This window comes from Mustela nigripes, chromosome 2 (assembly GCF_022355385.1).
Source record: "Mustela nigripes isolate SB6536 chromosome 2, MUSNIG.SB6536, whole genome shotgun sequence".
Taxonomy (NCBI): domain Eukaryota; kingdom Metazoa; phylum Chordata; class Mammalia; order Carnivora; family Mustelidae; genus Mustela; species Mustela nigripes.
In genome coordinates this window covers 32,446,454-32,466,135 of record NC_081558.1, presented here as the reverse complement: position 1 = coordinate 32,466,135, position 19,682 = coordinate 32,446,454, and the positions used below count along the sequence as shown (strand labels likewise).

The 19,682-nt window shown below is 43.7% G+C and overlaps 1 protein-coding gene across 5 annotated transcripts in view; it reads left to right on the top strand.

Moving 5' to 3' along the window:
* ADAMTS9 (ADAM metallopeptidase with thrombospondin type 1 motif 9) overlaps positions 1 to 19,682 on the top strand; it is a 164,252-nt gene that overhangs the window by 46,934 nt on the left and 97,636 nt on the right. For all 5 annotated transcript variants that reach the window (XM_059390103.1, XM_059390104.1, XM_059390099.1 and 2 more), the window contains exons 13-19: positions 7,036 to 7,217; positions 7,316 to 7,452; positions 9,105 to 9,222; positions 9,476 to 9,571; positions 18,466 to 18,632; positions 18,722 to 18,851; positions 19,493 to 19,619. In XM_059390103.1, the coding sequence (XP_059246086.1) occupies positions 7,036 to 7,217; positions 7,316 to 7,452; positions 9,105 to 9,222; positions 9,476 to 9,571; positions 18,466 to 18,632; positions 18,722 to 18,851; positions 19,493 to 19,619 (957 nt within the window). The remainder of the gene's footprint in view (positions 1 to 7,035; positions 7,218 to 7,315; positions 7,453 to 9,104; positions 9,223 to 9,475; positions 9,572 to 18,465; positions 18,633 to 18,721; positions 18,852 to 19,492; positions 19,620 to 19,682) is intronic.

The following is a 19,682-nucleotide window of genomic DNA, read 5'->3' as shown; positions in this document are numbered from 1 at the left end:
ACAAATCACAGATAATGATCTATTTATTTTCATGTACTTTTGCTCACAGTCCAACATTTGTCTCATGTTTACATGATATTAGCCTCTGCAAAGACAGTTCAAGAGCTAGAAAACATAGACTCTAGTCTCTCACTATGGGTATAAACACAAAACATTAGATTATTAATAGAGTCTGTATTTTGTATTGGTTTAACAGTGGTTAACCAATTTTGTATTGGTTTAAACGGTACTATAAATATAGTACGTGCTTTCAAAAAATCCAGACACAAAGCTACACGATAAAAAAATTTCTGTTATCATTGTTCCTATTTCCCACCTATACCCCACAAGGAAATAACCAGGGGAAAATGATTGGATAGTATCACTTTGGGCTTTGAAAAAAGATTTGTCATGTAATATGTAGTATATGAAATAAGGATTCTGTAATATGAAATAAGGATCATACTATATATAGTTTTCCACAACTTGTTTTTAAAAGTCCGTTATAAATCCTAACTGTATTATTGAAGCATTAAAATAAAGCATTTCAGGGGCGCCTGGGTGGCTCAGTGGGTTAAAGCCTCTGCCTTCGGCTCAGGTCATGATCCCAGGGTCCTGGGATGGAGCTCTGCATTGGGCTCTCTGCTCAGCGCAGAGCCTGCTTCCCTTCCTCTGTCTCTGCCTGCCTCTCTGCCTACTTGTGAGCTCTGTCTGTCAAATAAATAAGTAAAATCTTTTAGAAAAAATAAAATAAAATAAAATAAAGCATTTTAAGCTAATAGCAAATACGACACACTTTTTAAAAATTAAAAACTGTTCGGTGTTAACAGAGAGCCAAATTATTATTATTATTCCAGTGTGCTGTTATTGCCATGAGGATATGAATATTGCCGACAAGTGGACATTTTTGAAATTGTGACCCAAGAATACTTCATTCAGAAGAACTGTTTGTTTTTGTTTTTGTTTTTTTAAGTCTCAGAGTAGTTCTGGAGGTAATGTGGAAAGTGGAGAGAGATAAATCACTCCATAATTGGAAAGAGCCAGACAAAGAAAATCACCCAGTGTAAAGATCTCAGCAGGAAAGGATCTTGAGCTTCAAAGTGAAGCAAAGATCCTCACATTCAGAAGTTAGGAACTGATCATTAAAGACTTCAATTAGAGGTCCTTGTCCTTGCTGTTTGCTATGGAAGGCTTTAAAAGAGCACCATTCACCTAGCTGAGTGTCAGGGCTGACATCATTCCATGAAAGCTCTTCCAAGCTATTTGCTCTTTGGGATGTCCCTGTGAATTGAGGAAGGAGTCTGCCTCACAAAACCTTGAGTTCACAATGGCAGTGGCGGGGAAGTCCGTTGGACAAGAGAAAGGGACACAGGAAAAGGAAAATCAGATCCAAATCTCGGTTTAAAAGCCTGTGCAGAGAAATTCACAGAGCACATGGTTCGTTATGCAGAAGGCAGAAGGGATAGCTTCTGATTCTCAAGGAACTGGAGGAGAATGGTGTTCCCATCACTGGCAACCTGTCTTTTCCCAGTTTGAGGAGCCCTTCTGAATATACTGTAGAGCCCCATTTTTAGTATCCAAGGTATATTTATTAAGAATGCTGGACTTTTTTTTTTTTACAGTATTCTTGCGATTCAAGGATGTGTTTAGTATCCAAATACTTGATGCTGTATTTTTAGGTCCCCCCCCCCCCCCGTCCCCCCAAAAGCATGAAAGCTACAAAGGAGAAGGAGCCTTGGACTATGGTGTCCTAATGAGCAAGCTGTAGAAACCAGATGCTTTCTGATTTAGGTCAAATGGTTTTTGGTTTTTTCAGTATGCAGTGCTGCTGATTTACCATCATGAGAATGGGGCCCGACCATTTTGTCTTTAAATGTTTTATTTGGTTTTTTTAATCCCATTTATGATCCATGCCCTACAGATAAGATGAGCATGTGTTCCAATCTGTAAAAACTGTCCCTGTTCACATCTGTTGTCAGGAGAAGTTATCAATAGCTACCCTTTACTTTCTCTAGTGTCCTGGATTGGACAATTAATTACATGATCATCTGATCTGTGAGAAACACGTAATACAGTAAGATCTAAAATCAGAGCCACCAAAAACACAACTTAGAGTACTAAAGCAAGACCAGTATTGGAACTAGAAGATGCATTATCAGGCAATTGGGCCCTGTCCTTTTTATTTTGTGCTCTAAATTGACTCTGAGCTTGTTGGTGGCTAGAACAAAAGTCTGTAGAATTTTTACAGGTCCATCAAAAATTTAAAAAACCATGCCAGTTCTTTGGGAGAGGCAAAGCTTTCCCTCTTCTGGTGCTTCTATTTTTCTTTTAAATTAGGAGGTAAGTTAAATTAAAAACTAATAAACTCCTATATTTGAGAAGAAGATTGTGAACTAGATATTTTCACACTTAAGCTTTCGCCATAGTAACTGCTAATTAAATCTGATGACAAGGTAATAGACTTGTGTCTATTTCATCTAAGAAAACAAATCTCTCATTTGGCTGTAAAGAATTGCAGCAAAGTTTTCTTTTTCTTTTTTTAAAGGATTTTGTTTATTTATTTGACAGAGAGATCACAAGCAGGCAGAGAGGCAAGCAGAGAGAGAGGAGGAAGCAGGCTCCCTGCTGAGCAGAGAGCCCAATGCAGGGCTAGATCTTAGGACCCCAAGATCATGACCTGAGCCAAAGGCAGAGGCTTAACCCACTGAGCCACCCAGGCGCCCCAGCAAAGTTTTCTTTTTGAGGCACTGAGTTGGGGGAGCTTATTTCAAAATTCAAGAATTGGTTGCTTTGGGAGAGCCATTAACTAAGGAATGAATAAAGATATCCAGGCCCGTAGATCACTCCATTAGGAAGGATCATGAATGATCGCAAGGACAGCCCTCTGGCTCATCCCATCCAATCCTTGAAGAGCTTTTCAGCAACCTCTGCAGCTGGCCATTATACCTCTTCTCAAACCGTCCATGCACGGGAAACACACTACCTTCTGAAGCTGCCTGTCCTATCACTAGAAATACCTTCTTTGTGCTAACCCAAATCTGCCTGCTCCAATTCATTGTAAATACAGATAGACATTGAGATTTCTGTGCAAACCCATTTGCAGACCAAAGTTTAGCTTTCCCTGAGGGTGGAATGCACCTGTGATGATCTTTGCAAAAATGCCTTTGTAGCTTTGGCCATGTAGTGTCATGAGTTTTCTTTGTATAGTCATAGGCATGGTTGTGTAATGTGCACTTGAAGAAAAAAATTCAGCTTGGCTGTGCTGAATGTAGTTACTTTCATAGTAATTCATCTAGCAATTTCCATCAGCCCTTTCCACCCCTATTTGAAATGCAGTTTTTTAATAGTTGGACAATATGATTAATATTTTTAAAGTTGCGTTTCCTATCATTTGTATTATTTGTCTGCATGGAAAAAATATTCCTACCCAGCCAAATTGTTAAATTGCAACATGATCTGAATTAAAAAAAAAAAACAAAACTATAACGTGAATTTTTTCCACACTAAAAGGTAAATTCAGTAGGCTACAGCCTTCCCCATAATATGGTCCTTGCAAATCAGGCAGAGATGATTTGGGATAAAAGAAAAGCCATGTATTTTGAAAGGGCAAATTTGTGTTTATTAATAAAGTATAATCTATCTTTATATAAAAAGCCAATAAAGTCACAGAAGGAGTCCTGAAATGGAAAGAAGCCTATCTCAAGAGAGGCAGCATAGGAAAGACCTCAGATCACAAGCTTTGGGTCAGGGAGACCTATGCTGTCTCCCAGCCCTCAGTTCTTACTTAATGGCCTGTCACCTGACCAGGTTACTTAATATTTCTGAACCCCATTAACGAACTTCAGGAACAAGGATGCCACTACCTACCTCACAGCATGGCTGGGCACAGTCACACAAAGTGGCATGGAGCCTTGCACATAAGAGTGGCTCAGGGGTGGGCACACCTTTACTGTAAAGGAATATTTTTCCATAAAATAGCTCAGTAAATATTTCAGACTTGCAGATCACAGGATCTCCAACCCAACTCTTCAACCTTGCAGATATAGTGGGAAATGTACACCGGGCCTGTGGAATGAGCAGTTGTGGCTATTTGCCAATTAGACCTCGTTTATGGACATGGAACTTTGAATTTCGTGTAATCCTATGCCTCTCAAAATACATGTTTTATTTTTTCTTAATTTTTTAAAATGTAAAAACCATTGTTACCTCATTGTTACCTTATTCCCGTACTTGGAATGGATTAACCCAGCTGACCCTCACCCACCCCAAGGAAGTATATCTTAGTGTTGTCTCCCTTTTGCAACTGGGGAAACAGTCTCAGAGAGATTCAGCTACTTACCTAAGATGACACCATTATCAAGAGGCAGGCCTGGGATTCAAACCTTCCGTTTCCAGAGTCCCTGCTGGTGACCGTCCACAATACAGCCTCGCCCATGGAGTGTTTATGAAAAATGCCACTTATAAAAGGAAGTCACTAAATGCCATTTGCCACTTGATAGTGTGCAAAAGCGAGCCAAGGTGGGGACTGTTGCCTTCCTAAGGGAAGCCGCCTCTAAGGGTTTCTGATTTGAAGTCCCAGGAGCTGCTGCATTGGGGCGATTTCAAGAGTGAGTTAAGACTTCTTGTGTAAGAGAGCCAAAAGAAAAAAAATCAACTGTGGAGAATTTCATTTCAAAAAGGAAGAATTTCGTTTCAAAAAGGCAAATAAATAAGTGATCCATCCTCCATCGTTAGTTGGGCCCTTTTGAAAGGTTCCACAAAGAGTATCTCAACCTGTGGAAAAACAGAAGAGTTCTTCTTTGTACCGCCATTAAGGCAAGTTTCACCTGAACAGGTGTGGGCCTGATCTTTTTTCTTTTTTTTTTTAGATTTTTTTTTTATTTGATAGACAGAGAGAGATCACAAGTAGGCAGAGAGGCAGGCAGAGAGAGAGGGGGAAGCAGGCTCCCCGCTGAGCAGAGAGCCCGATGTGGGGCTCGATCCCAGGACCCTGAGATCATGACCTGAGCTGAAGGCAGAGGCTTAAACCACTGAGCCACCCAGGCGCTCCGGGCCTGATTTTTTATTTACATGTAATCTGTGATATTTTATACATGAGACTAGAGTGTCTTGGTACTTAGAGAAGAGCTTGGAATCCAGGAAACCAAGGATGTATCTCTAAATGGCACCAACGAAGAAAAAAAGAAGAAAAAAAACAAAACAAAACAAAACAAAAAACTCTGGACTATTGTTCCTGGATAATGGAGCAAGAGAGTACAGACAAAGAAAGAACCTGGGAAACTTGGATTTCTAGTCCTGTCCCAGCTCGCTTATGAGCTGTGTGGACCATGGCAAAGGCCTTGACTTCTCTGAACCTCCTGTCCATGTCTGCCTTACTCCAGGGCAAGATACGAGTGTGGGTTAGTGAGTTGAGTGCAGCAGGCAGCTATAAGACACACCGACTTAGTTGTGTTTCATGGAGAAAAAATCAGACCTAGACAGTGGGAGGTTACATATCGTTTTGTATCCCTAGTTACGGTTTTCTTTGTGATAAATAACAGTACTTATCAGACTGCTTACTAAGCTTCTCAGATTCCTAATGCACTTTTCAGGTGCACTGTATCCTCTGTTTCACATGTGCAGGATGGAGCTCAGAGAGGCCCGATGGCAGATGTGGAGGCGTTTATTGTGTAGCTACAAGGCCCACGTTCTTGCCTTAGTTTGCACATTGTTGATCTAGGGAGCACACTGCAGCAGTTTCACGACCAGTGCCCCCTGGGCACTCTGCAGAAGCACTGAGACCTGCCCCATATCTTAGCACAAGCTCAGTACTCAAAACAAACTTCTCCGTTGGACCAGATTCAGACATATTAACCTAGTAGCTAACCTCTTCAGCATCTACCATGTGTAGATGGTAGGGAAGGGGCAACTAATATTCAGAGAGGCTGAGAACTTCATCTAAGGTCACACAAGGAGGAGAGAGTCAAGACTGGAGCCCAGCTCCAGCTCCAAAGCCTTATCTGTCCTGCTGGACTAGCTCTCATTCCATACTTTTATGGGCATGGATATATGTCCCATTTCCCCCAAGTCCTGATTTAACAAAACAAAATGAAAAAACACTTTGTATGGTCCCAGGGACTCTGAAAGCTTCATTTTAAAGAAGGAAAGTGGAAAACTTTCCTTCAGAGATGTCCTAGGGTAACGGTGAAATCCAAGCTGCCCGAGCCTTGGGTGGGTGAGCCCAGCTTCCTGTGATTCTGTGATCTTCCCATTTCCATGATGGATTTGGCAAGCCGCGGACCACTAGGAGAGGTGTCGTCTCATTGACTCACTGGGTCCCATCTGGAAAATACATGTACATTTGAATTTCTTATAATTGGGGGTTGCACGCCAAGATGGAATTTGCAGTGTGAGGCTATGCAAGCAGACCACGTACCTCCCATCACACAAAAGTTAATGAAACCGGTAGGCTTTTCCTGCTTCTCCTGTTAGGTTAGTCCAAATAAGGGAGTGTTCTCTATATTCCGTCTCATTTGTAAAACAAAGAAAAGCCATGGTTGTTGGGGGTGGTGGGAGAAAGAGAGAGAGAGAGGAGGGAAAGAATGAATGGAAATAGAATAGCACAGATGTGAGTCTGGTCTCCTGTGAGAATATCATGTTACATAAAGCAGACGGGGAGCGTTCTAGCTACTCCTCTGTCCCTTTTCCTTTCCACATTTTGAAAACCAGAGGACTGGATTTTCAGGAGAAAGAGGACAGATCCTTGCCTGATAGAGCCCAGGCTTTGTATTTCCAGCTCTGACATTCCATCCCTAAGACAGCCTTACCTGATGGCGCTTTCCCAGTTTGCCAGATGGAGGGCAGAGGTTTGCAGAGGTGGGGTGACTTGCCCAAGGTCATATACTTTCTGGCATGAAGGCAGAAAGCAAACCCGGATTGCAGAATCTTTGTCCTGGACTGTCCTGGCCTCTGTCGTCAGCCACTTCCCTAGAAGACAGGAAGCCACGGAGGAGAGAGTGATGTGGGGAGAAATGCCTTGTGACCCAGCGCGTGTGTGCTTTCCCTTTCTTTCCCCAGGCCGAAAAACGGTGGCAAGTACTGTGTAGGGCGTAGAATGAAGTTCAAGTCTTGTAACACAGAGCCGTGTCTCAAGCAGAAGCGGGACTTCCGAGAGGAGCAGTGCGCTCACTTTGACGGCAAACATTTTAACATCAACGGTCTGCTTCCCAGCGTGCGCTGGGTCCCCAAGTACAGTGGAAGTAAGTGTGTCCGGGGTGGGGGGTGTCCGCGGACGGCGGGCAGGTTGGCGCGGGGTCTGGGCCCAGAAGTCACGCTGCGTCGTGTGTTTCCTCTCCAGTTCTGATGAAGGACCGTTGCAAGCTGTTCTGCCGGGTGGCCGGGAGCACAGCCTATTATCAGCTGCGGGACAGGGTGGTGGACGGGACCCCGTGTGGCCAGGACACCAGCGATATCTGTGTCCAGGGCCTCTGCCGGGTAAGTCCCGGGTGGTGTTTTCTTGACTGTGTTGTCCTGCTGCCACGCTGTGGTCTGTGGCTTCCTTGATAGAGCCAGCAGCAGCTAATATCTGTGCACTGTCTCCAGGGAAGTGGTTTTTAAAGTGTGTTCCCCGGGGCAGCATCAACAATGGCAGCTTGATGCTGTCGCCCAACTGTGAGAACCAGCGTCCTGCATTTTTCAGACATTCTCAAGCTCCGTGAGGGTCTGCACCAAACCTCCCCGTGAAAGTGTATTTTAATAATCCGTGGATACACACCCTCCTTTACTGTAACCTTGGCTCTTAAGGTTAAACCCAAATGCTTTCATACAGCAGGTTTCCTAGAAGAGCTCTGCTCCAGAGAGATGTCGGAGAGGGATCACACTCTAGTCCGGCTGGAGTCGGGTTTCTCATTCTGATTTCAAGCGTGAAAGCTTCTACCTGAGACACGCCTGTTAATCACTCTCAGAAGGGAAATCGAGAAATTTCTGGCAGAGTAAAGCATCCGTGCTGTGATTTCTAGAGGGCTTGATACCATTTCATTGCTCTCACCCATCAGAAAACATTCTTAAATGTAGCCAGGCTTTGAGATAGTTTATTTGATCCTTGCATGGGGTCCAGGAAAATGGGAATCCCAGTCAGTGGGATTTGATGGGAAGAGCCCCCAGCAGCTTCCCCTGCTCTCCGACTCACAACAACAGCGCTCATTTTCTCATCAGTCCGTTCATAGCAAAACATTGAGCTTCTCCTCAAAGGCTAGTTCCTACAAGTGGACAGCATGGACAAGAATGTGAACTCTGTCCTGGTGTCCTAGTCGTTGCTGGTGTCCTTTGCAGACCTCTGTCAACATGGCTGCGTTACATTAAGATGTGGAGAAATTCCAGAAGGTGCTTGAAGCCTCTGGCCTCACATGGTGGCAGCCTGGAATCTTGCTTTGTCCTCCATTCATAGCGTATTTAAACACAGGGGATTTCACATGAAATCCCATTTTCCAGATTCTCTTGAAAGATACGTCAACGTAGGGTTCCTATTTCTTCACAGCTGCGGAGTCTAGAGTGGAGAGAGGTTGCTCCCTTCACATGGGATGTCGGCTCTTTATTTATAGGATACAGCCCCCCACCACATTCCTTTTTTTTTTTTTCATTCCTGAACAGTTCTTTTCATTTACCCCACTTATTTGTAGACTTAGACTTCTCAAGCTTGATTTCTTTTCAAGATTTTATTTTCAAGTTATCTCTACATCCAACACAGGACTCGAACTTACAGCCTTGAGATCAAGGGTCACACATTCTACCTGAGCCAGCCAGCAAACTTTAATCTGTAGATGAAGCAGATAAGCATCTTGCTAACGTGCCAGAACCCACCCCCACCCCACCCCACAATGGATCTGGGTAGAGCCCGAGATTGTACATTCCTAACAGCCTCAGGGATGCTTAAGGCTGCCAGTCCAAGGACCACGTTTTCTGTACCAGGGCTATATATAATTTGAGTTCTCAACCCTTGCAACTTTAAAAAGACTTCCTTGTCATTTGTGAATGCCTAATTCATTGTGAATGCCTAAAGAACCATGCTAATTACCATGTCATAATGTTTTATAATTTTTGTATTTTTATAATACTTACCGTTTATTTCAAACGTTTCTTTTTAAAAGCAAGCTGGATGTGATCACATTTTAAATTCCAAAGCCCGGAGAGATAAATGTGGAGTTTGTGGTGGCGATAATTCTTCATGCAAAACAGTGGCAGGAACATTTAATACAGTACATTATGGTAAGAATCTGTTCCTAAAGAACCAGGAGACGGAAAATGGTCAAAGTTTAAAAATTGTTAACCACAGGTAATAGGTCAGAGTATTCATGTCAGGCATAAAATCAGTCTTGTTAAGGTACATTACCCGTCTGGCTAGAAGACACCTAATAGTAAGAATTGTTATTGCATTCCTTGGTTGTCCACCTTTAACTCCATACTCAAGAGAAACTGAACTGTGTTGTGGAATACTGAATTGTGACTCAATTCTTTTCAGGTTACAATACTGTGGTCCGAATCCCAGCAGGTGCTACCAATATTGATGTGAGGCAGCATAGCTTCTCAGGGAAATCTGAGGACGATAACTACTTAGGTAAGATGACACATCTCCTGCCATTGGTGGGGATTCTGCTTCTCTGGGGCTGTTGGCAGATGTTCCTTCCTAACCCCTTGTGCACACGGAGAGCCGTTGGGTGTCCTGTACTTTCATATTAGTAGTTGATCTTGAAATTCATTCTTTTATATCCCCCTCCCCATGTGTATAACCTCAGAGTAGTATTGGAAGAGTCGTGTAGTTACCCGAGTCCATGTCAGGGGTTCATTCTGGATCATAATAAATAGGAAGGCCTACATCAAATTCTGAAAGCACTTACTATGTAAGTTTAGCATAAAAATCATTGTTGTCTTTGAGTCTTCAAAAATAACAATAACAACAGCAATCTGTCCTATGGGTAACTGGCTAGCAATTTTTTCTTTTTAAGATTTTATTTATTTGGGGGGCGCCTGGGTGGCTCAGTGGTTTAAGCCTCTGCCTTCGGCTCGGGTCATGATCTCAGGGTCCTGGGATCGAGCCCCACATAGGGCTCTCTGCTCAGCGGGGAGCCCACTTCCCCCTCTCTCTCTGCCTGCCTTCTGCCTACTTGTGATCTCTGTCTATCAAATAAATAAATAAAAATCTTTAAAAAAAGATTTTATTTATTTGTTTGACACAGAGAGAGATCACATGCAGGCAGAGAGGCAGGCACAGAGAGAGAGGGAAGCGGGCTCCCCGCTGAGCAGAGAGCCCGATGTGGGGCTCTATCCCAGGACCTGAGACCGGACCTGAGCCAAAGGCAGAGGCTTAACCCACTGAGCCACCCAGATGCCCCTAGCAAATGTTTTATTAAAGATATTACTTGCCCTAATTTCTGTGGTGCCAGTTCTAACCAATAACTGACTGGTGGACTTATTCAACATTTCATTATGCCTGCTTGTTCCAAAATGTTCTAGGGTGCAAGTTATTCTCATGTCATGGCTAGAATGGCCTACCTTGTTACTTTGTGGATTCTTCACCCTTGTCTTATGTTCAGGAACATGATTAATTCCTATCTGTCCTTCTGTTTAAACCACAATGCACCGTCAACCCTGTGTTCATTTCAATAGTTGGCCCAGCTGAGTTCCACGTCAACTTATCCTTCTGTAAACCACTGTGATTATGAAATTTCCCAAGCATTTTTAATTAAAAGAAAGACAAAGGGAGTGCGGTCATGACTGAAGGGATTCAGCTGGTCACCTTGCACAACCAGCCTCCTCCTAGCCATAGAGAGCAGCACGGCTTGCCCTCTGATCTAGAAGATCTCATAGCAGTCTGACTGGGCGGTGACTTTTTAAAAGAAATGAATATACTTGTCCTCGTACAGTGTCTAGACAAGAAAGCTATTTGTGCATCTGAATTCAGCCTCTGTAGAGGGTCTCTGTGCACATTTATACACAATGAACTAGTCCATGAGTCTTCACTGAATCAGATTAGAATCAGAATCTGTATTTTGGAGTGTCTACATGAAATCCTTGATAGCTAGGCAATGATCCTTTAGCCCGGCATGCTGATCAAGTATAATACATACACATGACTTCATTATAGCATTTTCTGCAGTATGCCATTATTCACTCATTCACTTCTTGAATATGGGCCAGACACTCTTCTAGGTACAATAAGCAGAACAAAAATAAGGAAGTTAAAAATCACTGTCTTCTTGGAACATACTTTTTGGTGCTAGGAGAGAGACAGTAAGCAGTAAGTTAATAGGTCAGCCAACTGTACACTGTTAGAAGACGGTAAGTGGCTATCAGAAAATAGAACATCATAAGGGAAACTGGGATACTGAGGGTGAGTTGGGAACAGTGGAGCTGAAGTGTTTAAATTGTGGCAAGAGGAAACAGGTTGATTGGGGGAAGAGCATTCCAGGCAGAGGGAAAGGCCAGTGCAAAATCCTTGAAGTAGGAGCATGTCTGGATTATTCCAAGAATAGGGAGAGGCCCGTGTGGCTGCAGCTCCATCAGCACAGAGGAGAGTTCTAGACGAGGCTGGTCATGCAATAGGAGTAGATCACATAGGGCCATAGAAGCATTGAAAAGACTTGCTTGTTTCTGGGAGACAAGGAGAGCTATTGAAGATTTTGAGCCGAGGAATGATAAGATATCATCGCATTTGTATTTTCAAAGGAGCACTTTGGCTTTTAGATGGAAGAAGGGCGCAGAGTAGATACAGGAGGACTGGTTAGAAATTATTGCAATAATCCATGGGAAAGAGACTGGTGGCTTAGTCCCAAGTAGGAGCAGTGGAGGTGACAGTACATGGTCAAAATCTGGATATTTCTTGAGGATTGGGTCATCATGATTTTTCGATAGATTGAATAGGGTATGTGAGAGAAATAAAGAAGTCAGGGGTGACTCCAAGATTTCTATCTGAGACCCTGAGAAGATGGGGCTGCCATGAACTGAGATGAGACAGTTTGTTCCTTATTTACCCATATGGCCACTAGTGTCTTCTTTTTTTTTTTTTTTTTAAGATTTTATTTATTTGAGAGAGAGAGAGTGCACAAGTGGAGAGGAGGGGCAGAAGGAGAGGCAGAGGCGGGCTCTCCACTGAGCAAGGAACCCAATGAGGGGCTCCATCCCAGCAACCTAAGATCATGACCTGAGCCAAAGGCAGATGCTTAACCGACTGAGCCACCCAGGCGCCCCATTGTCTTTAGGTCAGAGGCTATGTCTTTATACCGTAAGCTCTTGATATAAAGCCTACACATATATATGCGCTAAGTAAATAATTGCTCACCTGTTGAATAGTCACTGCTCGTGTTCTCTTTACTGAGGATGTACTATGTGCTTAATGGGGGATTGGATTACCACGGAAATATACATAATAGTCCTTTCTTTGAAAGGCCACAGAGTCCTACTTAGAATCATTTACTCAGTGGTTGGATCAGATTTTCCCTAACCTAAATATCCAAATGGGTGGTGACTTTATAAAAGAATGAATGGAGTTCTGGAGGACCCTTTTCAAAATTATTTTTTTGGGACTCCCACATTTCCCATGCCACCACTGAGCAAAATAGATCAGGCATTTTTCTGCACGCACTGGGTTATAAATTTTAAACATGTGGCTGCTGCTGTGGCCTTACTACTTCCTAATTAAATCCAGTGGCATTGCATGCAACCTCCTTTATTAATTAATTTCCTGGAAGCCAAAAGCCATGTTGACCTGCTTCTTTCTTCGTGAAAGGGAGAGAGATGATTCTCTCTTCTGCCCCTTCGTGGAAAATCTCTTTTCAAGTAGTGGCCTAAGTTCAATTAACTTCATCAACCAGGCGAGGTACCTGAATTGGGCAGGGCCTCCTGATAACCTTTTATGCCTCACAGGAGGTTTCTTAATCTCTTTGTCAAGATTGAAAGAAAAATAAAAGATTTGTCATCTGGGAGAGGGAGTCTGGAGCAGTCATGGCCCTTTAGTGGAATATTATGGTAAAGTCACCTGTTGGCCAAAGAACAAGTCTCTGGAAGCAAATGCAGAGTGGGCAAGCATAGATGGCCAGTCACAGTTCACGGAGTGTGAAGGGCAAGACCTCAGGGCCTTTGAACCTTACACTGGCTTCTTAACGAGTGAGGAAGAACATGGCATCATCAAATCCGAGGTGCGTAAACACTTATTCTTGGCTTGAAGGAGCTGCCGCAAATGCTCTAAGAAGGTTTTCACACCCACGGCCGTTCCGTTGCTAAGGCATCTTCATCCTTATCCCTTTCGTTTTTTTTAAAAGCCAGTCAAGCCACACTCTTTCCACAGGTGCTGGTCGAGGAGGAATTTCCAGGAGGGAGGGCCTTTGTAGCAACCCAGCTCTGATGGGTGAAATGGCGGGGAAACCAACCCAGGAAATTAGCTCCTCTAATCGCATTAGTGGAAGGTTGGGCAGTAGACGGTCGTTTGTAGGAAACTATTTGTTTCACAGGGTACCGAAGCAGAAAGTCTCCCTGTCAAAGGCCGTCGTTTCACACAGGCCGCTCCCTCCTGTCGGGTTAAAGCCAAGTCGCACCCAGAGCCACCATGTTCGCCGTTGAGGAGAAAAAATAGATCCATTTCTGTGATACTTCTTTGTCTCCAGTGCACTTAGCTCTTGATTAATTGTGGCAGTGGGAGGACAGGAGTCAATTCAGTTTGGGATAAATCACGAAATTCATTTCCCCTGACGATTCCTTTTTCCTTCCTTCCCCACCAACTACAGGGAGAGGGAGCATGCAAGAGAAGGGTGAAATGCCCCAGTGGGCATAAGTCCGAGAGGAAGCCAGGGGAGGTTGGGAAGGAGCCCCAGAATTAACCTACAACAGACGACTGCTCTTTGAATGAGCACAAAACTGGATTATCCTGTGATTTACGGAGCCGATCTTGTGACATCTCATTTCCCCCATTTTGGTGAGACGTCAGCTGGGCAGCTAGCATGCGACCTCACTTGAGAGAACTTGGTGATTGTGTCGGCAGCATGTCCGGCGGTCACCATGTGAGTGACCCACATTAGGAGGCAGCCTCAGGATGTCTGAGGGGCCTCGGAAACAACCTCACCTCCAATCAGTGACCCATTGAAAGTCCGGCCTCTTGCATGGCTGGTGGGTCTCATGCTACGGCGACCATAGGGGAGACAAGGTTGTCAGAGCTTTACACTGACAGGGAGACAGTTATTCGGCTGGAAGCACTCTGGTCTCCCTGTGATAAATGTCAGGCCCAATCAGTCACTCCCTCTTTCGGTGTCATTGATTGAGCACCTACGATGGGCCAGGGTCTTTCTTGCGGTTACAAAAATGCATTTTTAAATGGCCGCCTTCTGAAAGAGGCTCACGTAGTTGAGGAAGACAAACGACTTAAACTGTTAAACATCATGAGCTCAATGAATCTGACTTCACTTTGTGCATAAGAGAAAGCATGCGTGAATTCATTCATAGAACAGGTACTGGTTGATCGCGTTCTTAGAAAACTTCGGTCGTTAACAGGCTCTGGAGACAGACTTGCCGTGACTGGAAGTCACCTGGCCTTGAGAGAGTATTTTAATAACATTTAAGTCGTGCTTTTCTCATCCCTCACTGAGGCAACTGTGAAGGTGTGGTAAGGAGACAGTGCATAGGAAGAATTCCGAGCTGCCAGCAACGTCTCGTTTAATGTCCGTAACGAGCCAGGGAGAAACTCGTTATCCAGAGGAAGGAACGGAGGCTGAGAGGTTCCATAACTTACCCCAGGTCACGTAAACTTGTCAGAAAGTGGGAAGAGTTGGAATCATTCTTGGTCTGACTTTAGACCCTACACCCTTAACCACTTCACTTTTCTGCCTCAATGTGGAAACAGGTATGGTGGATATGGGGATGTAATGACTGGGAAGTGAGGTTTCTTGGTGGGAGTGAATGGTGAGGCTGGGAAGATTATGCTAAGGAGTTTGAAGCCAGTTGTTAGGTATAGTTGTATTGAGGAGGGCGGCTATCAAAGGATTTTGAGTTACGAAGAAGCAGCCAAGCTTTTGGAGGGTTTGTGTTTTTAAAACCTTTTTCCTGGGGCGCCTGGGTGGCTCAGTGGGTTAAAGCCTCTGCCTTAGGCTCGGGTCATGATCTCAGGGTCTGGGATCGAGCCCCACATTGGGTTCTCTGCTCTGCGGGGAGCCTGCTTCCTCCTCTGTGTCTGCCTGCCTCTCTGCCTACTTGTGATCTCTGTCTGTCAAATAAATAAAATCTTTAATAAATAAATAAATAAAACCTTTTTCCCTCTTACCACATTCTTGCCAACCATTTCAACTGAAGGCATCTCATTCTTCCCTCAGGACCAAGATGGGGCTTATCTGAGTGGGTGCAAATGCAGTCCTGGGTTAGGGACAGAATTCATGCGCTAACTACTGATCCTAGAAAGAGTAGTACTTCCATCAGCATGTGACCAAACGAGTGAGCATGGGGTTGCCACGTCCAAGAAAACGAGGCCCCTGCTGCTGCTGAGCCACCAAGAGCACTCAGAGCTTCATCTCAGCCCTCAGTCATCTCTGCATAACGGTGCAATAGTGACTTTCCCTACATCCTCTAAACCTCCTCCAGCCTGCCTGGTGAGAGACAAGATCTCACCTGCATCAGTGAAAGAGAGGTTAGGGTCCGGCACACACCTCAGGCATCTTCGCTCCCCGTCCCGCAACCAGAGACCAATGTCACGGACCTGTTGCTAAGACGTGACGCTGCCAGTGATTCGCACTCTGTGTAGGTTCTCGAGCAGACCGGGTTGGTTAATGTTGGCACCCGGGATGACATCTGTTTGCCACCCGAGTTAAGTTTCCACATTCCTTTTGTTCACTTAAATCCACGGCCTGTGCATTTCAGGGTTCCCTCCCCACTGAGATTTGCTAATTGTGCACAACTTATAAAAGGTAAGAGGGCCTTTCTCTGATACTTTGTTCAGGACCCAAATGTTTATAGCTCTGATTTATTGAGTTCTTGTTCACGTCAAGCCCAGTACTCAGGAGGATTCATTATCCAAGGAGCGGTAGTACTGAAAAAAAAAAAAAAAAAAAAAAACCTAAACTAAACAAAATGGTACTCAAAAAGCCCAAATTTTATAATAAATACTAGGGGGAAAAGATAGGACGGGGATTTTATCTGGAGAAATTGATCAAAAAGCATGAAAATCGATTTTTTTTCTTATAGTAAACAAAATTATGTTTTCATGCCAACCATGCATATATTTTTAGATTATAGGATAAATCGGTTGATAAATATTCTTTTTTTTTTTTTAAAGATTTTATTTATTTGACAGAGAGAGGTCACAAGTAGGCAGAGAGAGGAAGGGAAGCAGGCTCTCAGCTGAGCAGAGAGCCCGACGCGGGGCTCGATCCCAGGGTCTGGGATCATGACTTTAGCTGAAGGCAGAGGCTTAGCCCACTGAACCACCCAGGTTCCCCCAGTTGATAAATATTCTTATCTAAGTTTTCTGGTTAAATTATGTGATAGCAGAGTAGTGCATTCTTTGCTTAGAGTTTGGATTTAACAGTAAAACCTAAAAGGAGTCATTTTTGTAAAAGCTTTCTGGGGCTGTATTTACTTTCTTAATAGTCTCCCTTGACACTTAGATAAATAAATCATTTCTTCTGACTGTAGCTTCTCTGTCCATTTTATTTACTTTCTGTAAGTTTGTAACTGGTCTAATTTCTTCAAGTTCTCAGTTGGCCAGTATTTTGGTGCTTGACTCCAGGACTTTTCTAACATCACTTTTTCAGCTTTTCTGATTGTTTCATCTTTTTCAAGATCTGCGGTAGATTCATTCATTTTTCTAAAATTAAAAAAAAAAAGTTTATTGATCATGTACAATGGGCTCTTTTTGAAGCTGAGATATAGCAGTGAATAAAAGAATCCAAGAATCCTTGCCCTCATGGGGCTTACATTCTTGGTTGGGGAGAGAGAGCGTAGACAAGGTGTTATGAAAGAAAATTAAGGTGGGAAATGGGATGGCAAGTATGGAATCTGTGCTGGTAGTCGGAGGGGGTTTCAGTTTTAAAGGAATGGCCTGGGAAGATGTATTAATTATCTTTTACTGTATAACCAATTGTCTCAAGGCATAGTGGCTTAGAATAACAAATATGTACTATATTCCAGTTTCTGTATGTCAGATTGAAAATAGTATAACTGGGTGTTTCTTTTTTTTTTTTTTTTTTTTAAGATTTTATTTATTCATTTGAGAGAGAGACAGTGGAGAGAACATGAGAGGCGAGAAGGTCAGAGGGAGAAGCAAACTCCCCATGGAGCTGGGAGCCCAATGCGGGACTCGATCCCGGGACTTCAGGACCGTGACCTGAGCCGAAGGCAGTTGCTCAACCAACTGAGCCACCCAGGCGCCCTAACTGGGTGTTTCTGGTTTGAGGTATCTCATGAGGTGGCAGTTAAGACTTCATTTAGAGGGCTGCCTGGGTGGCTCAGTTGGTTAAGCCACTGCCTTGGGCTTAGGTCATGATCCCGGATTCCCAAGATCAAGTCCTGTATTGGGCTTTCATCTTCATGGGGAGTCTGCTTCTCCCTCTGACCTTTCCCCCTCTCATGCTCTCCTTCTCCCTCAAATAAATAAATAAAATCTTAAGAAAAAAATTCATTTAGGGCTATGATCACATCTAAAAGCTTGATTGGGGTGGGCAGATCCACTTCCCAAATGCCTCATTCAGATGCTCTTGGCAGAAGGCTTTCTTTCTTCACAGGAAGTCTCTCAGCGGGGGCTGCTTGGGCTGCCTCCCAACATGGCAGCTCAGTTGGCTTCTCCCAAAGCCAGAGAAAGAGCAAGGCAGAGCCACAGTGCCTGAGACCTGACCTTGGAAGTCACACTCTGTCATTTCCTCAAAATCCTACGGATTACACAGTCAGTGTGCTTCCATGTGAGAGAGGACAACACAGGATGTGAATTTCAAGAGGCAAAGACCATTGGGGCCATCTTGGAGGCTGGCTGCTGCTCTAGGCCTCACTGAAAGAGTGACATTTAAGCATCATGTCGGCCACGGATTTTCAGATTCCCATATCTGTCGAGGAAGACTAACAAAGAGCCTATTGGCTCAACTAATGCTAACAAAAAATAGGGATATTTGCATGGGAATTAATTTGTAAATGTTTAGTTCATTAGTACATATTTTCAGATTATAAGGCCTCTGTTTCTATCTGTAAGGCTGTAATATGGGGCTTGTGTATCAAACCCCACACGCTTATATTTCAGTAATAGAATTACAAGGGTGGGTTTCTTTATCTCCATTTCAAAGATGAGGAAATGGAGACGGGGAGAGGGAAAGTGAGTTCCCAAGTCCTCATAGCTGGCAAGTGGCAAAACTAGCCTTTGAGTCCATCCCGTCTGACGGAAAAGTAGATCTTCTTTTTCTCCGCATTTTGCCTTTCAGAATGCTCTTTTGTATTTCAGACAGCAAGTCACTGGCAGCCAATCAGTGACTTATCTTTTCTCATCTACAGCTTTATCAAGCAGTAAAGGTGAATTCTTGCTCAATGGAGACTTTGTTGTCACAATGTCCAAAAGGGAAATCCGCATCGGGAACGCCGTGATAGAGTACAGCGGGTCTGACAATGTAGTGGAAAGGATTAACTCCACAGACCGCATTGAACAAGAACTTTTACTTCAGGTAAAAACTTGACCATGAGCCCATGACCCTTCCCTTCCATGTAGTGTCACCGGACCTGCAAACGTCTCCATTTTGTCTGCTCATTCCAGGTATTATCGGTGGGAAAGTTATACAACCCAGACGTGCGCTATTCTTTCAATATTCCTATTGAAGACAAACCCCAGCAGTTTTACTGGAACAGTCATGGGCCCTGGCAAGCGTGCAGCAAACCCTGCCAAGGTATCAACTTGTCAGTGGAGTTTTGGGGATTTGAGGTTTTGATGTTTTTGTTTTGTTTTGTTTTGTTAATTCTTTTTATTGATTTTTCTTTGGCGGCAGCCCAATGCATGTAATCTATAAAACTTTTTATCTGCATGATTCTCCTTTCTCTGCATCTTTCTGGTTATATTTGGAGGGCAACTTGAACTTTTTAAGGGATTCAGGATATGTTGGGTTTCCTCTCCCTACAAGATTCATATACATGTGTGAACCCAAGCAAAATCAGCTTTGCCACTTTCATTTTCCAGAGACACAGACTTAGTAGTCATATTATATGTGATTTGTCTCATTTCCCTTTGCCTAAATTAGGGGTCAGCAAACTATAGCCAGTGGGCCAAATCCAGCTTGCTATTTGGCTTTTATGAATAAAGTTTTATTGAAACATGGTTACACCATTTTTACATATTATTTATGAGCATCTGCTTTTGCCCGATAATGGCAGAGTTGAATAGTTGTGACAGAGATCATAACGGTGCACAAAACCAAAAATGTTTACTATTTAACCCACTAAAGAAAATGTTTGCCAGTCGCCCTGGTCTAAATAGTTTCTGGAATAGGTTACTTTCTCTGACTATGTTGTTTTCTTTTTCCTCCTTGCCTAGGGGAGAGGAAGCGAAAACCTGTTTGCACCCGGGAATCTGATCAGCTTACGGTTTCTGATCAAAGATGTGACCGGCTGCCCCAGCCAGCGCCCATTACCGAACCTTGCGGCACCGACTGTGACCTGAGGTGAGGCCAGTGTTTGTTTCGTGGTCTTTACTGTGAGCTGTGAGGGTCTTGGAGGAGGGAGGA